Here is a 23,135-nt window from a genome sequence, read left to right as displayed (position 1 = left end):
ACGTTTCCAGGCAGTTGATGGGCTTGGATGATCTATTCCTCTGATAACAGGATTGGACTCGTAAAATTCCACTTCCAGGCAATTGGTAAGAAGTTATTGTGTAGTCCTTTGACAGCGGGCTTGGGTTTGATCCTTGAAGATTATACAATCAAAGTTAAAAGCTCCGGCGTCTTAATGGTGTAGATATAATATCTACAAAGTCCCAAAAGATAAAAATCTTCCAGTATATATATATAGGAATAGAGCGACTGGCCGTCCGGCATAGATTGTGGAGAGAAAGTGAGTGTCAAATGTTAGACCTATCAGCTTTTATAATAAGTGGCTACGTGACAGAATGTAGAACGAAAAGTATTCACTAATTAGAAATTAATTCGAGGGAAGGCTATAAAAGGAAAGACGATCTAATATTAGAAGGTAAAGTTTATCTAAGCCTACCGAAATATAACTGGAGTGAGATGAATTCAGTTCTTAATAAAATAAAATTTAATAAGATAATTGTGAACAACCTTTACTGTGACACCCCCCACCCACGTTTAAAATATACTCTTTAACCATTATGGGAAAGATAGATTTTACAAACGGAAGTAAATTTACTATCATGATACTCTAGCATTAATCCAGTGTTATGATTTGTGCTACAATTAAATTATTTATTAACTAGACATGGAAATGTTTATATTAACGTAGGTATATGAATGGGTGACAATAACAATGAAAGATTGTGATTACAAATCATTGTGATGAACAACATGATGGCAATGTGATTACAAATCATGGTGATAAACAATAGTGATGGCAATGAAGCATGATTTAAGTCGATGATATGAAGGTAATTTACTGAATGAAATGAATGAAAATGTAAATGGAAGATTGACATTTCAATTATTAATCATAAATGAGTGAAAATTCATAACAATAATAGATAAAGAGAAGATTTCCCAAATCATGAATGGGTATGGTATATATATCCAAACAATACTCAATGTTACATTAAGTTGGGTCATCATGTTTACAAATAAAATTATCGAAATTGTGCGTTCTGATTTGGCATAATTTGCGAGGTAACTAACAGTATGCATGGGAGGTTAAGTTATACCCTTCTCACGTCATTACACTAATCGAGAAAGTAGGTCGGCGTGAATATTTTCACAGCCTGGTATGTGAGAGATACTGAAGTGTAATTTTGCAAAAATAGACTCCACCTTAGTACTCTACTATTATTCATTTTGTTATTTCTTATGTACGTGAGTGGTTTATGGTCCGTTTCGACCACAAACTCTTTTAGCAGTAGATATCTGCTGAATGTCTTTAAAGCAAAGACGATGGCCAGTCCTTCACGCTCTATTACAGAGTATCGTGATTCTCTGTCCAATAATTTTCTGCTTGCATATAAGCAAGGCATTAGAGTTCCCTCATGTTACTGTAATAGTACACCTGCGATGCCCTTATCAGACGCGTCTGTTCTTACAACAAATTCTTTTGATATGTCGGGTAATTTAAGAATTGGTTCTGAACAGAGTAATGCCTTTAATTGGTTAAAGCTATTCTGACACGCTTCTGTCCAAACAATTTTGTTCGGTGACCCATTCTTTGTCAGATTTGTTAGCGGTGTCGCGATGTGCGCGAAGTTGTAAATGTATTTCCTGTAAAAATTTAGGAGCCCAAGTACTTTTCGTACTTCTTTTTTTGTCTTAGGTGGTTGCAATTGTGCGATTTTTGTTTGTTTTTCTGTCTCGGGTGTCTGTGTCCCATGACCAACGGTATGATTAATCCTGCATTTGAAGCTTCGATATTAGTAAACATAGGTTGCGACACTGTGTCTCTATCAAAATACTTTTTTAGCATATTTGCATGGAATGTCTTTGTTGTGTTGTTAATTTTAATCTCGTAATTAACATTAGATTTTACTGCTGTTATTTTGAATGGTCCTTTCCATGTAGCTAAAAGTTTACTCGAGTCATCGGGTAAGAGTATTAGTACTTTGTCACCAATCTCAAATTTTCTTGACTTGCTTTTTCGATCGGAGTATTCCTTGTATTTCTCTGCTTTTTTAGTGACGGATTCCTGTGCTAGCATACATGTGTCCTCTATTCTGTCTTTCAGGTTTCTTACATATTCGTAAGCAAACATAATTTCGTTATTGTCCTCCTCATTCCCTTTACAAATGTCGGCTACTATATTGATCGGGCCGCGAGGTGATCGTCCATACATCAACTCAAATGGGGAGTAGCCTGTAGATTCTTGGGGTATTTCTCTATATGCAAATAGGATTGCTGGTAAGTATCTGTCCCAATCATCTGGTTTTTCTGCTGACACTTTTCTTAACATATTCTTTAGAGTGCCATTAAATCTTTCACAAAGACCATTTGCTTGGGGGTGGTAGGGAGTTGTGAATGAGTGTTGGATTCCCATGAGTTTCATGGTTTCATGCATCATATGTGATGTAAATTGGGGTCCATTGTCCGACAGTATCTCATTTGGTATGCCTATTCTAGTAAAAATTGTCATCAATGCTTCAGCTATGTGATCCGATGTAGTTGATTTCAATGCTATCGCTTCTGGCCACCTGGTTGCGTAATCGACTAGTGTTAGTATGTGTGTATGGTTTCTATCTGATTTTGTTAAAGGGCCTATAATGTCAATTGCAACTTTTTGAAAAACTTTTTCAATAACTGGGGTTGTCTCTAATGGCAATCTCGGTATTCTGCCTTTTGCGACTCTTCTTTGGCATGTGTCACACGATTTCACATATTCTCGGACGTCTTTAGTAATTCCAGGCCATGTGAAATTCTCGGATATTCTCTTCAATGTGGAAGAGCTCCCAAGATGTCCAGAAGTTATTGAATCGTGCGCTATTCCAAGGATTTTGTTTCTGTAAATACTCGGCGTGACCAGTTGTTTAGCTATTTTGTTTCTTTTCCTATGTAACCTGAACAGAATATCTTTTTCAATGATGTATTCAACTTTTGATTTCGTCCCTTTGTTTGCGATATTGAAATATGATGTTAAAGTCGGGTCCTTTTTCTGTTCTTCAATGAACGTGTTCCTGTCAAATTGTTGTGGTTCAAGAGAAATAGTCATTGGCTTCTCTGTTGTCTTAGTCATCTTTCTTGTTTCTGCTAGACAAGCTGTTTCTTGGGTTAATGACCATTCTTTTACATTTGTTGGGTTGTCTTTAAGACCTTTTATATTGCCAACAATAACATCAGCGACGGGTTGGGAAGTATACAGCATTCCACTATTCCTGTATAGTATGGGGTTTCTATGTACACGTTAGCTGTTTCAAAAGTTTCGACTGTGCCACTGAATGTGATGCATTGTACCGTTTTTCCAGTTTTGTCTTCGTCATTGATCAAAGATGCTTTTATTCCTACTGTACTGCATCCTGTGTCTCTAATTATTTTGCAATCAGTTCCATTAGCTTTGCCTTCACAAAAAAATAGCGATCCTGATTTGTGAGTTTGTGTTAAAAGTGACATACCTTTCACGCAATACACATTTATATTTTCTCCTGACATTACTCGTATCTGATTGTTTACACTTGTTTGGAGTGATGCATTTGCAGTTTCTTTGGATATCCCACGATTTTGTAACATTTGTCTGCTGTGTGGCCTTTCATTCCACAATATTGACATTTAATTATAGGTTTGTTGGTTTTCTTATACTCAGTATTATTGTCAGTGCTATTTCTTGTTTTGTTTTGATAGGATCGGCTATGGTCTCTATTGAACTGTTTGTTCCATGGTTTGTTACTATGATCATCTTGTTTCACTTGCGTGTTCCGAGTGATTGATCGGCTCGTTCTATTTGAGTACTGAACTTTAGGTGTACCTGGACTCTGAGCAGCAGCAGCGTAGTATGGTTCCTTCAATGTTCTGCTAAGGGTGTCAATGGATGTGCGCTGTTAAAGTTTTCTGCGTAGATTTTTAATTTGTCCAAGTTTTCTGGCTTTCTCTCTTTAAAGAATGCGACTAAATCTGGGTTGCAAGCTTGATAGATTCGATTCTTCAGCGTGAGATAGTAAAGGCCTGCAAAGTCGTCTTGTTTTACGTTTGCCAACTCAAGCCACCGATTTAGAAATTGAGTAATTCGGTTCACGAATGTATTAAAGTCTTCTCCACTTTCCGGTTTTGCAGTGTGAAACCTTTCCTGGTAACCATCTTCCGTTAATCTAAATCTTTTTAGTAGAGCGTCTTTAATTTTACCATAGTCATCTGCATCTTCAGTTGTTAAGGTATAGAAAACTTTTAGCGGTTCTCCAGATAAGCAGTTAATCAAGGCTGTGACCCATTTGCTTTCTGACCAACGATAACCTTTAGCCTGAACTTCGAATCGGTGTAAGAAGGATTCTAGACAGTCTGAGCGTTCATCGTATGTTGGCATGCGTGGAAGTTTCACGAAAAATTCATCACTATTATTATGTTTTCTTTCATGACCGGTTTTTGTTTTTTTCAATTTCCAGCATCATTTGGGTCCTTTTGGTTTCTTCTTCTGCTAAAGCTATTTGTCTTTTAGTTCCCTTTCTTGGACTCTTTCTTCTCGTTCTTCTCTACGTATTCTTTCTTCGTGTTCTTTTTCTTCTCTACGAATTCTTTCTTCATTTTCTTCTCTACGAATTCTTTCTTCATTTTCTTCTCTACGAATTCTTTCTTCGTGTTCTTTTTCTTCTCTACGAATTCTTTCTTCATTTTCTTCTCTACGAATTCTTTCTTCATTTTCTTCTCTACGAATTCTTTCTTCTTTTTCTTCTTTTATTTTCTCTTCGCACCATGAAAATATTCTTTCCTGGGGTATTTCTAAGTCCTTTGCGAGACTTAAGTATCTTTTATATGCTTCCATTTTTGCAATAAATTAGTTACGATATTTTATATATATTATATTGACAGGATACTGTTACTGACTGTTTTATTTATTTACACTTACTGGAATGAACTGTTCTATTTTTAGAAATCTCTCTCTCTTATTTCAACTTATTATGTATGTTGAATTTGATGCCTTTTATCGTTATATCTTATAAAGCAATGTGTCAATACAATGCGGAGTTATGACTTGAGTCCATAACAATGTGTCAATCGCGTGTACTCTAAACTATGTTACTACGAAAAATGTATCACCAATGTGTGTGACTCGTCGTTAGTTTGTGTACAATTATTCGCAATGACGCTAATATACTAGAGTGTGATAACACTAATAGGATGCCAAAATAATCCCAAGTTATCTATCACTAAATATAACACGACGGCTAGTAGACTCCTTTTATTATTATTTAGTTTTTAAAGACTCACTTTTCAGAACATAATATATAGATCTAAGTGGTTTTCGGTAACAGTAATATGCCAAAAATGCATTTAAAACAAATCACTATGCAAAGCAAATCACGATGTCTATAGTTACTATGTGATGCCCAACTCATGTAAAAGAGAATAATGAAGGATATATTTACCAACTCAGTTCGTGGCTGGGACCTCTCTCTTGTTCAATGGTTGTTCAACAATTGTAATTAGGCATTGAAGAGTGTTTAACAGTGATGTCTGAAATACAAAACAATAAAATATCGTAAGATTTACAATAGTTACAAAATGTGTTCACAACACTGAGTGAATGGATGATAGGTGAATGAATCGTTATGGAATGTAAACATATTGAAAACAATTCATGAATGAGGCAAACAACAAAATGAAATGAGTGATATAATAACAAAGTGGACAAGGAATGAATGAATGAATGAAAAACTGAGTGAATAGATGAATGAATGACTGGATAATGTATGAATGGAAGAATGAAGGGAGGAATAAATGTATGAATGATTGGATAAATGAGTGAATAAACGAATGAATGGATGAATGAATGAATGAATAAATAAATGAATGAACAATGAATGAATGAATAATTTATAAATGAATAAATGAATGAAGGAATGAATCAATAAAATGCTATTCAATTTGAATGAAAGAATGAATGGATAAATTGCTATTCCATTTAAATGAAGAAATGAAAAAGAAAAAAAAATTAATCCTGTAAATAGGGAGTTCAATTAAAATATGATCAAGTGGGGCAATTAAGAGTTTTACAATTTAAACTTTAAAGTTAGATGAAATAGATATATGTAACTAAATAAATTCAATTCTTTATATGTGTCCCCTCCAAAATGTCATGGTCTCAAGTGAGTAAAGAGCTACTCGACTATGCATAAAGATATATGTAGAATGAGGCCCCAGAATTTACTAGTTACTATAAATGAAAAACAATTAACGATTTGTTTACAATGAAATAAAAATAATGATGAAATTTAATTAAAAGAGATAAACAGTGATCGTGGCAGTTACAAATAGAGATATGAATATTTTACGTAACTTATGATAATATGTCAGGTTCGTAAGTTTACGTTTCCAGGCAGTTGATGGGCTTGGATGATCTATTCCTCTGATAACAGGATTGGACTCGTAAAATTCCACTTCCAGGCAATTGGTAAGAAGTTATTGTGTAGTCCTTTGACAGCGGGCTTGGGTTTGATCCTTGAAGATTATACAATCAAAGTTAAAAGCTCCGGCGTCTTAATGGTGTAGATATAATATCTACAAAGTCCCAAAAGATAAAAATCTTCCAGTATATATATAGGAATAGAGCGACTGGCCGTCCGGCATAGATTGTGGAGAGAAAGTGAGTGTCAAATGTTAGACCTATCAGCTTTTATAATAAGTGGCTACGTGACAGAATGTAGAACGAAAAGTATTCACTAATTAGAAATTAATTCGAGGGAAGGCTATAAAAGGAAAGACGATCTAATATTAGAAGGTAAAGTTTATCTAAGCCTACCGAAATATAACTGGAGTGAGATGAATTCAGTTCTTAATAAAATAAAATTTAATAAGATAATTGTGAACAACCTTTACTGTGACAGACATGGTCTCCTGTAATAGCAGAATATCGACGCTATGGGCGGCTAGTGGCTTTGACAAAAGCGAGTGGCGAAGTGTGTTACGCATGGCACGTTAATTCGAAGTATGCCAGATCTGGGTTACGCACGAGTACTGTTTGGTGTTTTTATTGTTAGTAAACATATTATTTTACATTTTTTCGGAGATGGGAATCTCGGTAAATTTGAGAAGATTTATATTTTGATTAATCTCAGATATATGTCGGGGGGTTATAATGAAAAACTGAATTTGGTTTTTAGAACTTTTGACCGGAGAATATTATAACAGGATTTGGGGATGAGTGATGGTAGTTGGCATCATTCTTATACATCTATTAGCAGCTCTTGCAACAGATGATGGTAATACAATATGATATGCTTTAACATTGATAAGAGCATGATACATGCAGAGAAATTCAATTTGTACGTTGCTCTTTGATTTAAATTCTACCATGCCATTATTTCAATAAATCCTTTCGCGTGCAATTTTCTTCCATGAGCCAGTCGCTACATGTTTTACTTTTATTTGAACTAGTATCGTAGAATATGTATAATTGATTACAATGTTCTGCTTACTGCTATATTATTACACTTAAAGTCCATAGAATACAACACAGTAGAAAAAAAACATTTTTTCCGTTATAAGATTGCCATCCTACAACCCAGGAACTGCTCTGTGCTGTGTTACGAGTGATGTGCTTGATGTTTTAGATAAAGTTTCTGTTTCTCTTCTGACATTGTTAGATCTTTCGTCGGCTTTTGATACTATTGATCACGGCATTCGCAGTAAACGACTTAATTTTACTTTTGGCTTGTCTGGGTCTGTCTTGCAATGATTTGAATCTTATTTAGATGGCAGAAAGCATAAGCTTATGATTTCAGATAAACTTTCTCGTCAACATACATTGTCTTTTGTTGTTCCCCAAGGCTCTGTTTTGGGTCCAATTATTTTTGTTTTGTATATATCTCCATTATCTAATGTCATCACTAGTCATGGGCTTCGCTATCATACTATGCAGATGATACGCAGCTTTATGCTACTGATAAAACTAAAAATCTCGAAACTATTTTGAAACGTGTGGAAGAATGTGTGACGGATGTAAAAGAGTGGATGGATGCAAACAAGTTGAACATGAATGAGTCAAAAATAGAAGTGATGATTGTGGGCAGTTAAAAGTGAATGATGGTCTTGAGGTGTTGATTGGGGGTGAAAAGACCATTGTGTCAAAGACTGAAAAATCTGGGTGTCTCTTTTGATTCGGAAATGAGAATGTCAGCTCACATTTCTGCTCTCTGTAAATCTTTATACTTTCAATTGATGAAAATCAGTTCGATCCGTCAGTATATTACAATTGGAACATGTAAAACATTGGTTGTCTCCCTCATTTTTTCGAAACTAGATTATTGTAACTCCCTGCTTGTCAACTTGCCTCAGGCTTCTATAAAACAATTACAACTACTGCAAAACAGTGCAGCAAGATTAGTTTTTGGCAAACAAAAGTTTGATCATGCAACCCCTTTGTTGAACTCTCTCCACTGGTTGCCCATTGAAAAGCGCACATATTTCAAAGTGTCTTGTTTATAAGTGTTTGACTGGTATAGCACTGGTATATCTCACAGACCACGTGGTCATGTGTATATTTTAAAATTACACTTTAAGAACGTGTAATGACAAAACGAAAATTTCGGAAAAAAAAGATCAAGAACAAAATTTGGTGATATATATATCTGAGATTAATCAAAATATAATATGTTTGCTTATTTCGGCCCCAAGATTTGGAATGAACTACCGCGTGGTCTGAGGGAATGCAAGTCTTTTCCTGCCTTTAAAAAGAATGTCAAGACACATATTTACTGTAATTGCTTTTATTGACGCTATGAATCCTTGATTTGGCTATGAATTCATTGCATTGCATTTTTTTCACTCAAAATTGATAATTTATATTGTAAAGTGCCCAAAGCTTGTGTTTTACACGAGAATGAGCGCTGTGTAAATGTGTATTATTATAATTATAATAATAATAATAATTATTATATTATTATTATTATTATTATTATTATTATTATTATTATTATTATTATTATTATTATTATTATTATTATTATTATTATTATTATTATTATTATTATCAAAATATGGATTCTACGTCATCTGCTACATCAAGAGCCCCTCTGGATGGTTTCTTTGGGCCCAGAGTGTAGAAGATCATATCTGGGACTATTAAGGGCCATATAAATGGATAAAAAAATAAAGCCGCCAGAAAGGATAAGAAAGGCCATGTCTTTTTTCAAATATTTTTTCCAGAAGTATCATTGTTTTAATTTTTAAAAACTGCTAAAACCACTTAAGCAATAAATGTTGATTCATCTATTTAAACCTTTTTTTAAACGTTAAAGAACTTATGGAGTTGTAATACATAAATTCATTTGAGTTTGAGGTGTTTAAATCGGGCCAATCCTCTATAAATGTCATAGCATGATACTACAGGAGTAGGTAGCTATTTGGGCTTATACACTGATGAAAATGTGATCTTGCTCAAGATATTTATATTTTTCGAAAGCGATTAAAATTCTCTTACAAATGATACCAAATATGATATCATTCATCAATTTTAAAATTTGACCAAATTTGATCTGGAAACGTGCTCTGTAGGATCCGCCCAATACGACAATGAGCTCACTAACCTCATCGACAACTAGCAGAAAATGGCGAAAACACGGGAGGGCTCCATTGTGTCGCATGAAAAAGGGAACACCGTAACACAATGCGCAGCTGTAAATGCCACTGGAAACAGCATTCCATCATACCTGATCTTTCCTAGAGTCAATGCTCAAGATCACTCACTGGACTCTTACTGTCCCACCTGGAACGCATTGTGATTGGCATCCAAAGGCATCTGGGGATTACATCCGATAATTTTAGCAATTTCCTCCGTCATTTTGTCCAACACGCAAAGCCTTATCATGACTGCCCAGTTTTAATGATATTGGACACTCATGCTTCACATTGTAGTGAAGGTGGGATCAGATTTTGTAGAGATAATTCCATCATACTTTTGTCGTTTCCCCCACACTGCTCCCACGAAATTCAACCCCTAGATAAATCAGCCTACGGTCCATTTCAATTATATTATGACCGTGTATTGGAGATGTGGTGTAAAGACCCAGCGAATGCGGGCAAGCAAATGTCCATTCATTCTGTACCACAAATGGTTTCATACGCTTTCCAAAAGCATTTACACCTGCGAACATTATTACTGGATTTAAATCCACTGGAATTTATTCCATGGATCGACATATATATTTCCCGACCATAAATTCATGCCCACAAATTACACGGATAGACCCGCACCAATTCCCGACAGAGATGAATCAACTTCTGACTCTGAGCCCCAGCAACCAGCAACCACCTCATCAACACAATCAGAATAAGACAACGTTACTCCACCAAAATAAATTCGCCCATTTCCAAAAGCCCCAGACCGCGTCGAAGGTCAGTAGAAAAGGAAGGCTGTGATATCAGCCATCTTGACGTTAAATCCACAGAAAACGTCCTCAATATCTGCACTATCATTGGCGGCACTTCGAAACCAAAAATAAAATTATTATGCAGTTCAGACGATGATGATGAGGCCAATGATGCTCTTGAAAAAAAATTGGCGGAACAAATGGAGGAGGATGATAGATTTCCAGAGGATACCATTCAAGATGAAATCAATCATGATATGTTGGAGGCAATTCCCCCATCTTGTTTGAGCGATGCCGAATTAAAGACTAATTATTGTGTAGGTGATATTCTTTTCTTTAGGTAACCGTTTTCCTGGACATACCATAGCCAGCTACTCAAAACGGCTCTGCACACAATTAGCTGTAGTTTTGAACAAGTATCTGGTACATTATCATCACAAGAGCAGCAAACCACGTCTATTGTCGCCGGAAGCCAAGCCCCCCTTCAGAAATATATTAAGTTCTCCATGAAGAGCCTGTGACGAACGATTTTCTTTCACTGCGTGATTTCTTTATCATTCGTCTGCGTCTCATTCAAAACCACTTCAAATCTAGTGGACAATATATATTTGCCAAGGCAGATTAACACCTCGAGTTAAAATACTCAAAACATGGACAGTCTTTTCTCCAATAAAGCTCTAAATTTTGCTAACGGAAAATTTGGTCAATAGGTGAGAAACCTCCCATTGTATAACGGAACACTCACTTTCAGCTTAAGGCCTATTTACCTGTTCAAATTGTCTGCCCATTGTATTCATATTCCCCTGCTAATTACCCTTTCCAAACAAGACTACAACGTGCATATGCCCTGAGGTTCTTGTCTCGTTCAAGAGTAGCTAAAATTGCAATTACTGTTCTAGCTCTCCGTAATTCTTTCTTACCAAAGCATCTGAATATCATTGGCTATCTAAAACAGGAACATTCTTCTGATTGGTCATCCCCATAATTTTAAAGCGTCACTTTAAGTCACAAAATCAAATTCATCTCTGAATTGAATCACACACACGCTAAGAATCCCAAGAAAGAAGAGCTATCCCTCCAATTTCAAACTTGTAAAAGTTTTCTGCTCTCGGTTGAAGGTAAAATGAATTATTGGTTAACATTCACAGTGGAACGAGATATTACTGTGAATTCAATGTTTAATCTATCATTACTATTATAGTTTGTGTATTTTTTTAATTGTGCTATTCCATGTATGTTCGTAAGTTGAAATACCTGTACAAAACTATATCTATATGCATCTTATACTATAGTTAACATTTGTTTAGGATCTATGCTATTATTTCATTTATATTCAATATGCATATTGATTGAATGTCTGTACTCTACCGCCAATCGCCGGCCACACATCATAACCTCAATTATAATTAATAAAATAAATTAAGAAATACCAGGGACACAACCCTGTTAAATTCTCATCATGTAAGATAGCTCGACTGTCAGTTGATGTTTGATACAAATGTAATAACTACCATTATCATGGAGTTACTGTTTCTCCTTGCCTTTGTCGCAAATAAAGGCTATTATGATGTGTCGCTCAAGGACGATCCGGTGGCGAAAGACAAACTCCATTGACTCTAAGACCTTGTTGTTTTAACTCTAATTGAAGGTCCTTTTCCTTGAAGCACCCAGCCCGTGCCGAATCCCTGCCTCCCAGTCCTTGCATAGTGGTAAACCCCTGATGTCAGTCATCGCCGACACCAGAAGATTCCTGTCAGCCCATAACTACAACACACTGTTGTGAAGCCCAGAAAACCCTGGAAGCAGGAGCCAACCCTGGAACTAGTTGATACATGTGCCTCAATCAAGCAAGCCGGCTGGATAAAGATACCAAACGGGTTTATGCCATTTTCAAATGTATTTTCCACAGACAAAAATGATTACAAACGAAATCAATCAATCAATCATAAATAAATCAATAAATAAATCAATAGATAAATAAATAATAAATTAGATCCACTCAATTAGAGCTATTCTTCCTTATATTAAATAACTACTTATTCTTTCTATCTTTTCCTGTAACAATCTAATTAAACTTTATGTATAGAATTGTTATTATTGTATTGGGCGTTACTGTTGTCTTGACTCGCTTGTTATGAATACAATTAAGTTATAAGGGACCCTAAGGCAATTCTTAATCACCCCTAGATTAAACCTGAGCCGTTTGTGGTATAGGTTGAGTGGCGCAGCTGGTAACAAGAGCCATAGCGCGCATACTAGTTCGAATCCAGACCATGGAGCTATTGGTTGGACTCGATCCCACAAAAATAACACACAACCCGCCACAGAGCCGTCGCCTCATATCTATAAAAACAAAGACAACTCGTCACCTTAATTCATTTTTGCCACATGGTGTTCGAATTTTTAACGCGCAACTGTGATTTAAATTAAATACTATTTTTAAAATATACACATACAAGTTCGGACAAGAGGCCAGAGGTATGGTCTATCTCAATTTATCAAATTAATATATGTCGCTATTGGTTCTTCTTTGTATATTTTTTACATTTTTGTACATTCGCATATATAAATGTATACATTGTCGCCATAATACATTGTCGCCATATATTCTCAACTTAATGTTTATACATTTTTATGCATGCCACGTCTGTAAACTAATTTATATTTCTTTTGAGATCAATAAAGTATATTATTATTATATTATTATTATTATTATTATTATTATTATTATTATTATTATTATTATTATTATTATTATTATTATTATTATTATTATTATCAGTGTTCCTAATAACTATAAATGGTCTCAGGATCCTAAAAAGCAATTTCTGACTTTTCACCCCAGCATCCCTTATGTATACATACATATATGTATATTTATTCTAGGCTTAGCGGAAAAGTCGTGACGCCTGTTGAAGATCTCCGATTTTATTATACGTCAAAATATGCGTACTTTGTTCTTCTATTAGGTCACCAAATTTTGTTTAGATGCTATTTCATGTTCTTAATTTATCTAATTTGAAAGAACCCTTATTCGAACATTTCGGTCGAAGAAATCACATACAATATTATGCAATAAACAGCTTGTTGTGACAGAGTTCCTTGCTACAAAGAGATATGCACCCATAAACATTCAAAAAATGCCGAAACGTACTTACGGTGACTCGTGTGTTGGTATTCGAACAGTTCAAAGATGGATTAAGCCCTTTACTGAACTGATGCTGTTTCCACCGACATTAATTATGAGCAAGCTCGCAATGGTCGTCTGCAAACCTAATCGAGCGAAGCAAATCAAGAACAATTCGACAAATTTAACAAACCAATCATCAAATAAAAGAATTTGATATTTCACAAATCTTTGGAATTTTATTGGGAAGGGTTGGATATATCGTTTGAGAAATCCTTGGTTACAGAAAGGTATTTGCCCGCTGTATGGTCACACAAACACATGGTCACATTGTAAGAGGACGCTTTCTTGAAGACGTAGAAGACACCTCAAGGAGGCAAATTTTGGCAGTGATGTTGAAATGCAGGCGGAGATGACTCGATAATGTCAAAGTTTGCCACGTGAATTCTCTTCGACGCGATGTAATATCTGGTGCATCGTTGGCGGCTCTTTGTGGATGGGAACGTTGACTATGCTGAAAATTAAAATGATAATCGGAAAGGACATCGACTAAGCTTCGTTTTGATCAACATTTAATCCTTTACATTTCTTGTGGAACACAGGGCTTCAACAGTACATCTCCACCGTATTCTGTTTTGTGTCTTCTTCTTCATCCCTCCCCAAGACAATCTCGCCAACTTCACCTCTTCCTCACAAGACCTTCTCCGTGTTTTCTTTGGCCTAACAACCTTCCTTCTTTCCTGAGGGTTCCAATCCAAAGCTTGTCTCGTCATGTCTCTTGTTGGTGTTCTGAATTGTGACCAATCCATTTCCAATTTCTTGTTGAGATTTATTTTTTATTTTTCTCTTGTCCAGCTTTTAACCACTTGTCTTTATAACTGATTTTATCAGGCCATCCGATACCGAGTATGTTTCGAAGACATCTGTTTGTGTTTGTGAAGGTTTGAAGCTGTTAAGTGAGAGTATTGGTCACTCTCCATGTTTCTGAGCCAGACAGGACTCCTTTTACATTAGTGTTGTGTAGTCTGAATTTGCTTTTCAGTGATAAGATTTGTTGATTTCCATAGGTCTGATGGTGATAAATGCATGTCTTCTTCGTTTTGATACATTTGTCAATTTTGTCTCAATTATTGCTTTGAAAATACAAGAGCGGCGTCAAGACTTCCCAGTCTACCCTTGTATGTATATTTAAATTGTCATTCAGAGGATCTTATATTAATTAGCATTTTTAGACAGAAAATGTATCCTTAATGCGTAACATTAATTAAGAAAAAATTATATTTATTAATTTGAAAAAAAAAGTTTTTGAAAACATTAAATGTCTTTGACCTTTCTTCTCCTGTGTTCTTTAAATTTGTTGACCACAAATTCAAGAACAAGGCGACACACCCGTAATTATAAGTTGATATTACTATATATTTTATAGGATAATGGAGTTTCAAATTTGAGATTTTTTGACAAGTCAATATTAATTTCAATTTCAATTCGTCGATATTTGAAATAAAGTTTAATGAAGTGTTTGGTCAGAGTATGACAGGTTGATGTTTGGATGATTTCACCCCAACCCTCCATACTCCCCTCCACCAATTCTTTCATAATGATATTGTTGAAATGATCCATCAAGGTTCACACTTTCAAGGCATAAAGGTCCGCGTCACTCAACGGCGTCATATCCGCTTTATTGTTATATTTCTCCCTAACTTCCGGTAACGCAGGTGCCCATTCTGAGGTTGGTCGAGATGCTTTCTTTAAGCTCTGGAAGGGATGAAAAAAAGATAATGTATGTTAAGACAAGATTAGATAAACTGATACAATAAAATAAGTGTGAAATTCCTTCAGTCATGACTGGAGTTATCCCTATCTGTCCAGGGATCTACCAATTGAACTATCGTTTTGTAATGCAAATGTAGCAAATCGTTTTATGATAGAAAAAGAGCGCTCGACAGGTTGATAGCAACAACGGAGCAAATTATTAACATGATATTTACAACGATATTGAATTCTACATGAATGTTTCCGGCCATCATCGGACTGTGTGTGACAGAAGTTGGAGTTGTTGTTGTTGTTGGTTTGTTGTTGTTGTTCACTGTTGAAGTGATTCCGCAGATTCGAAGTTGATTAATAGGTTTTTCGTCGATGTGGACAGCTGTCTGTTGTATATTTATTTTTTAGTGTTGAGTGTGGCCTCAAGAGGCTGTTTGACGATAGTATATTTTTCTTCCTTGCATAAGCCACATTCCTTTGACGATGGTGTGGATCCTGTTGCTTTAGATAACATTTTCCATGAATATATATATATATATATATATATATATATATATATATATGTATGTATGTGTGTGTGTGTGTGTGTGTATAATATTGTGGCTTGATAACGCTGCCAGAGAGCGTTGACAGTCCGTCTGGTGACATTAAACACGTTACCAACGTCGGTCACTGACTGGGATACTTGAAGGCTCTTCTTAAGTCAAAATGATGAATTGCATATTTTAAAACTGATTTCCAGGATAAAAATTTATCATTGTGAACGTAGGCACAGGAGTTTAATTCTACACAATCCCCGAAGACAGCGACATACAAAAATGTCATAAGAGCATTGTTATTTATTTATTTATTTATTTATTATTATTATTATTATTATTATTATTATTATTATTATTATTATTATTATTATTATTATTATTATTATTATTATTATTATTATTATTATTATTATTATTATCATCATCATCATTATTATTATCATTATTACTATTTTTTATTTTGTGCTTTAATTTATTATCCTGCACTTTAACCACATAGGCAAAACACTGTTTGGAGACGATGGAACACATATTGGCTTTTCTTTAATGCTGCATTGTTGTCTAATGATGCAACACTCTCCTTCGGACCAGTAAGGGTTCGATCCAGCTATTGGCGGCGGAACGTCTCTCATTCTATTCGTGAGGCTATGTGGTCTTGTAGTATGACACATCGGAAGGACCTGGGTTCGAACCTCGCTCGGGTCATAGTTAGTTCTTGGAAAAGGCTCTTTATTCACATTCTCTCACCGTACTCAAGTATAAAATGAGTACTAGGCGTTTACAGCGTTGTCTCTGTAAAAAAAAACGTAATATCGTCTAACAGGCGTCATGTCTCATTCTAAATTTACCGGTTGCTGTTAGTCAGAGACCCTTTGTAAAGTGCTTTGAGCACGTTTAGTGGATATTGCGCTAATTAAAGGCCCAAGTTTGTTTGTTTGGTTTTATTGAGTACCTGCGGTCAACAGCGTTGTCTTTGTCGAAAGAAATTGTAATATTTCCCTACATGCTAAGCATTGATGTTGGCTATGGACCCTTTGTAATGCGCTTTGAGCACGTCTACAAGTATTGCGCTATATTAATGATCAGGGTGTGTTTTTTTTTGGAGGTATGCACTGCGCAGATAAAAGGCACAAGATCAGTGTGTGCTTATTTGCAAGTCTGATAACCCAAATTGTTATGGACTCATTGTTGTAATGAAAATACTCTCAAAACAACGCAAAGTATGGTCCATTACAACAATGTTTAAAAAGGCCCATAATTTGGCTCGGTTATCAGACCTGCAAATATGTGCACGGGTCGAAAAAGACAGAAAACAGCTTTCCGCCCCATTACGATTTAAGAACATCACCTGTATTAAAGACCCCTCCAGTTTTCTGACTTCCATGATTGCGACTACAATGATGGCGATGGAAGGCGCAACGGCAAATAACCACCCTCCTATTTCCGCCCCCAAAGAGTAATGGTAACCCTCGTATCTCGGAGGTTTGTAGAATACCAGGGTGATAAAAAATAAAATCTGTAAATAAAAACGATTAATGAATAGATTCATAAATAAATATATAAAACATTTCTATATAAGATAAATCAATGATTTTGTCATACATGATACGATTCAATTTCTTTAATGATTCTCCCAACATGGTATACCCTACAACTGGCCAGTAAAATTTTCTTTTCGTACTAATATTACTAAGATCTATGTCACTGTGATAGCCATTTGTTCATTTACACTTCAGTTGAGTGATTTAATTGTGTGAAATGCCTTAACTAATAAAACGCATCAATTATTGTCATGCATTCGATCAGCGACCGCGCTCACCATTGCTTGACTTTAAAAACAAAACTGTGACGACTGTATCGTTTTTTGTTTTGATTTTTTTTTTGTCTTCTTTTTTTGGGGGGGGGGGGGGGGGGGTAATAATGGCATTGATTCCTTAATAGCAATAATGAAGAATAGATATTGATGCGATGACAACATAATGATTTTAATGGCAATGGCGTTATCAACTACACATTTAGTACTAATTATTTTACATGTGTCGATAACAGCAACATTTTATGCCATATAGCGATGTGTAAAAAGAGGGACAAAACGTCAGTGATGACTATGGCAATTTAAGAAATGGAAAACAATAACATGTCAACATTGATATATCAATGCTAATTTTAATGACAACATTGCAACAATTGCAATCACAAACTGACAGCAGAATATTATTACTGACAACATAACAACATCAAAAACAATGACATAACTGCAACAATTAATTGGTAACAATGACGACACAAAATATTAATACATTGAGATGAGACAAAAATTGACAACAAATTAATAACAATAACAACAAAACAATTACAAAATTACAACGTCAATTTAATGAAGAAAGTGACTTCTTAACAACATCAAGGACAGTAACACATTATTGAACTGGGAGACATCGAATTATTACAACGCAAAATCATAACACGTGACTTGCAGCAATATAAGAACAACATGCCGTTTTGATCACGTTTTTCGATAGAATTCCATCAGTTTATCAACTGACAAAGTGGTCCTCATTCACTCACTCTCACTCTCTCGTTGCAGAGAAGACACGAGAGATGATTTTGCATTAAGGGCCCGCCATCAAGATCTGTCCCCAGCTTTCCTCTATAGTGTTGGACTGTCCATTCATGTCCCTTCTTTTACATTATCCATCCAGTATTTTGTTTGCTGTCCTCTCCTTTTGCCTCCTTCCAATGTACCTTGGATAATGTTGTTTGCTTTTGTGTTGTTTTTTTTCCTCCAATGTCGCATGGCGAGACACAAGACCTATCCAAGACAATTTTCCCTTGCAAAGGATTCGTGTGGTCCTGTTATAGAATCAACTCTTATATAAACCTCTCCATTCGATGTATGGATTGTCCAGATGATGTCCATCATGCGCCGATAGTATTTGTTTTCGATTGCTTTTAAAAAATGGTTCAAGGTTACACACAGTCGTGTGTGTTGGTACCTGATATGCGGCTTTCGGATGTTGTCACTATTTTACCTAAACGCATAGCATCAATACATACCATTATGAGAGTTGGGGTGACGTACTTCCAAGCATAGACGAAGATGGTAGGTACTTTCTTGCCAATCATTAGTTCTATATCGTTACAGAACCTGTCACTGCCTATAATATCATGAGTAAATTATTAAAAAAGAAGTCATATCTGTGATCTATTGACTCAAACTGGAATTATCACGGGGTGACTATGTATTGATTAATGAATTTATAGTCAGAAATACGAAGTAACAAATTCGGGAGCAGGTACTGGCATAGCGACCAACTGTTCAAAGAGCTAAAACGGGATACAATAACAGGTGCTACTTTATGACCCTTTATAGAGTATAGTGGATAATTATAAAATAAATGTAATTTAAACTGAGACTGCCGAACATTAAAGCTTACATTAAATACACTCTATATGTCTGTTACCTGTTTTAATTAGCTGGTCAAAAGTCATAACCCAAAGACATGCAAGGGTTATTTCCATCAATAAAAATAGACCAATTTTTGGGGAGTCCTTTTGAGTTTTTTTTTTTATATAGCGCCATATCTACTAAACGTGATCAAAGCGCTTAACAAATGGTCCCGGACCAACAGCAATACGAAACATTTAAAACGAGGCATGACGCCTGTTAGGCAATTTTTTATTCCGACAGAGACAGCGCTGTTAACGGCAAGACACTCATTTTACACATAAGTACGGTGAAAGAATATGAGTAAAGAGCTTTTTCCAAGGACTCAACTCGAACCCAGGAGCTTTCGATACGAAAACTAGTGTCATACGACAAGACCACATAGCCGTATTTTCCCTCCAGGTTTTCAAAACGGGACCGTCCTGATTTTATCTGGCTGGTTGGTCGCTTTTCCAACTGGTGCAAGATACAAATCTGACAATGACAAGGTGTGTACGAAACAATGCCAGACAAAGCAGTTTGGAATATGCAAGAAAAAAAAATCATGCCAAAAATTACCTTGCCTCGACTGATCTCAGTCAAGGCCAGGCGATTATTTTCTTGTATTTTTCATTCTGCTTTCTTGGCACTAGATAATTTCATACACAGCTTTTCTGATTTTTATGTTTAACCGAGGAAAATATTACAGTTTCTCGAAGAGCAATGGGATAGCATTTCATATTTTTGATAATTTGAAATTAAAGTTCACTTTTCGTGATCTGATTCATCCAAGAGGGAATGGGTCACATCCAGTAGACATAAAACACGATAGACACCAATCACATACATCAAACCACAATGAACATCTAACTGGAATTATAGTACTCGCCATTTCTGACTATAGGCTTGATGTACGACACTAGACTTGTAACTTGTAGATAGAAAATTAGAAGTTCCGCTATGGGCGGATCAAAGTAGGTGTCTTGGAAAACAATTGTTCATTCATATTTTTTCACCATAGTCAGGTGGAATGAGGTATTTGGTCGGTGAGGATTGTATTCATCGAAAAGAATGTAATGTTCCCTTACATACAGCATGTATCATCTAATATGGTTAGTTGCTGTTGCCTGTTGGCCCTTTGAAAAGAGCATTGACATATTATTTTAGTGGATGTTACTTTATATCAATGCCCACTTTTTTCATCATTCTGATATCAACATTGAATCAATTTTTCATTATGTGATTCGAGCTGTATTCTTTGAATACACGAGAAGACACAAGAAGTAAATAATCTCAAAAGTTAGTGGGAGAGCATTTACCTTACAAGGAAATTTATGTGTTCGATATCTTTGAATTAGATTAATTTTTTCTGACCCGTCAGTTCACCCATCTGTGATTGATTGGCTAGTTGGGTCTGTTAGGTCTGACTGAACGCGTATCATCCAAAGGGTAGAAAGAAACTGTCCCAGTCCTTTAACGCAACATAAAGCTTGATAAACTCTTGCCCCACGGGCCTTATGGTTCTGAAAGACTACTCGACAAATTTGGGACCGGCACCGGTGTGAATTAAAGTTCTGAAAAGGTGTTTATGAAACAATGCTAAAGTCGAGGCATGCTTATTTTTAAAAATCACATTCATATTTATTTTTTTTGGGGGGGGGGGGGTATTTTTCTTCTTGCTAATATGGTACATACCTTTTTAGATATAAAAGACAATCTTTTCCATGATTTGTACAAATAGGGTTCTCATTATATTTTTCTTTAAAAAATCTTTTTCAGGATCTAATTGGGTAGTACAACCCAAGGAACCCAACTCATTTTTAATTCTTTTCGATGGAATGCATTCATTTTCTTTGTTTCTGTTTTTGTTAACTCTCTCCTTAGAAACTATAGGAAAATCGTCACATTCGTTACGATACAACCAACATTTTTCTTATTCAAATTTCTTTTATACATCATTAAATTTAAAGAAAATGAACAGTGTGTTGTAGAGAATGTTTTGCTAAAGAAATTATGTATCGCAAGAATTTTACTGCTATTATGTCTGAGTGATAAAAAAATCTATTTTTGTTTTAGTTGAGTGTCAAGTTTTGAGGAAAATCCTGAAAATGGCTGGTAAGGAGAGGGTTAAGGCCCAAGACGTGAACGTGTATATTATGATAGAGGGTGTAAAATGTGACTTAATACAAAAAACGGTATTATGTCTGAATGAACCTGTTGTTTGATTGTGATTTTAGTTTTGAAACGACCAGAATTGAGAGATTTTGTTCATGTCACCTCTACCAAATATTTTTTGTCATCAAAATAACAAAGTGCAAACTGAGCTAGAGCGTTGTGACTTGCTCTCTTCATTCACATTCTCTCACCTTACTCATGTGTAAAGTGAGTACCTGACTATTAACAGATTTGCCTCTGTCGGGAAAAAAATTGTCATATCCCCTAACAGGCGCCATGTCACATCCTACATGCTACGTATTGCTGTTGGTCAAATGCCATTTTTTAAACCGTTTTGAGCACGTTTAGTTGAAATGCTCTTTACAATGCCGGTTTGTTCCCCCAACAGGCCATATGGAACCTATGCTCCATTTCATGCAGTGCAAGTTGATGGCTGATAGGCGTCATTTTAGCACTAACACTTTTGCAGTGCCCATTACCACATATAGACCAAATGTTAATCACACTTGAGTTGAGTGGGTAAATGTGTATAAAATGTACCATCCAAGTACAGAGAGATCTAATTAGAGATTATTTTTCTAAACTAATGACTACATTATTTCATTTTTACCATAAATCCATGCGACTACAATGCACTCCAAAGCAGCTTGAGGGAGGAGAGTGAATGCCGCAACGTACCAGTCTACCAATGTGAATAGGTATATACCATTCTGAAGACAAAAAGTAATTATTGACAATGAGATGATCGTGAATGGCATAACGTACCTGTCAAACAATGTTAATAAGTACATAGAAAGGTAATTATTGATAAAAGGAGGAACAGATTGTTGTTATGAATCTTATCTAGAAATGGTGTGAGTAGGAAAATGCCAGAAGACAAGATAGAATTAAAACTTCGCGCCGGTGATGGGGGCTCGAACCCGCGACCTTACTAGCACGACAACTCCGCCTGGCCGGGGAGATCATGACTCCACCGTATGAGCTATCCACGACCCCATTACGTTATTTACAGTGTCATCCAACGCGTGCGGGCCTCGGTCTTATCTCATAAGAGGTCGACTGGAAATGGCTGGCATTCTTCCTGATTTACCAGTCTATTGCAATTTACTTGTCATCCCAATCCAGCTCTTGGTGTCGTCTTAGGGGATGACCTCTTGGCCTCTTGTCCCCTACTTTTCCTCCGGAGATATTTTTACAGATGGTGCAATGCCGTTTATTGTGGCCAAAGTATTTCAATTTCCTGTTTTTAAAAATTGTTTTCAATAATTCGAATTCCGGACGCAGGTTGAGAATATTACAGACTCCTCATTGATCTTTTTGTTTCTAGCTTATTTTATTCATGCGTCGAAAACTCCATTTTTGAAATGCAGCTGTGCACCTTTCCAGTTTTTAAAAAAAAATAGCGCCCATGTTTCTAAACCCAGCCGTACAAGACTGTACTCTCATCATTGTTGGCATTTGTGCGTGGTCCAAAGTAAGGATGGTTTTTCGTTTTCCAAAAAGATTGAAATGAAGGAATATAACCTTGTTTAACTCCTATTTTATGTTTATGTAAGTTGAAAATTGATCCTGTAATCTTATGGCTGCCTTCTTATGCCAATATGAATTTGTGATCAATCAAGACATTTGATAATTTCTGCATGATGGACAATGTCAACGGCATTTGAATAATCTATAAAGCATGCAAATATTTATTTCTGTGTTTCAATGTACCTCTGC

At 35.7% G+C, this 23,135-nt stretch overlaps 1 protein-coding gene across 1 annotated transcript in view; it reads right to left on the bottom strand.

Moving 5' to 3' along the window:
- Window positions 1-13,836: 13,836 nt before the first annotated feature.
- Window positions 13,837-23,135, bottom strand: part of LOC144976526 (sodium-dependent proline transporter-like) — a 40,926-nt gene continuing 31,627 nt past the window's right edge. The window contains exons 11-15 of the mRNA XM_078920818.1: window positions 22,027-22,181; window positions 18,872-18,972; window positions 17,163-17,330; window positions 15,144-15,266; window positions 13,837-14,025 (exon numbers count right to left, since the gene is read on the bottom strand). Coding sequence (XP_078776944.1) covers window positions 13,837-14,025; window positions 15,144-15,266; window positions 17,163-17,330; window positions 18,872-18,972; window positions 22,027-22,181 — 736 coding nt within the window. The remainder of the gene's footprint in view (window positions 14,026-15,143; window positions 15,267-17,162; window positions 17,331-18,871; window positions 18,973-22,026; window positions 22,182-23,135) is intronic.

This window comes from Berghia stephanieae, chromosome 7, assembly GCF_034508935.2.
Source record: "Berghia stephanieae isolate SIO BIC M18660-M18661 chromosome 7, UCSD_Bste_1.3, whole genome shotgun sequence".
NCBI classification, from domain to species: domain Eukaryota; kingdom Metazoa; phylum Mollusca; class Gastropoda; order Nudibranchia; family Aeolidiidae; genus Berghia; species Berghia stephanieae.
This window is presented reverse-complemented; position numbering and strand designations above follow the sequence as displayed.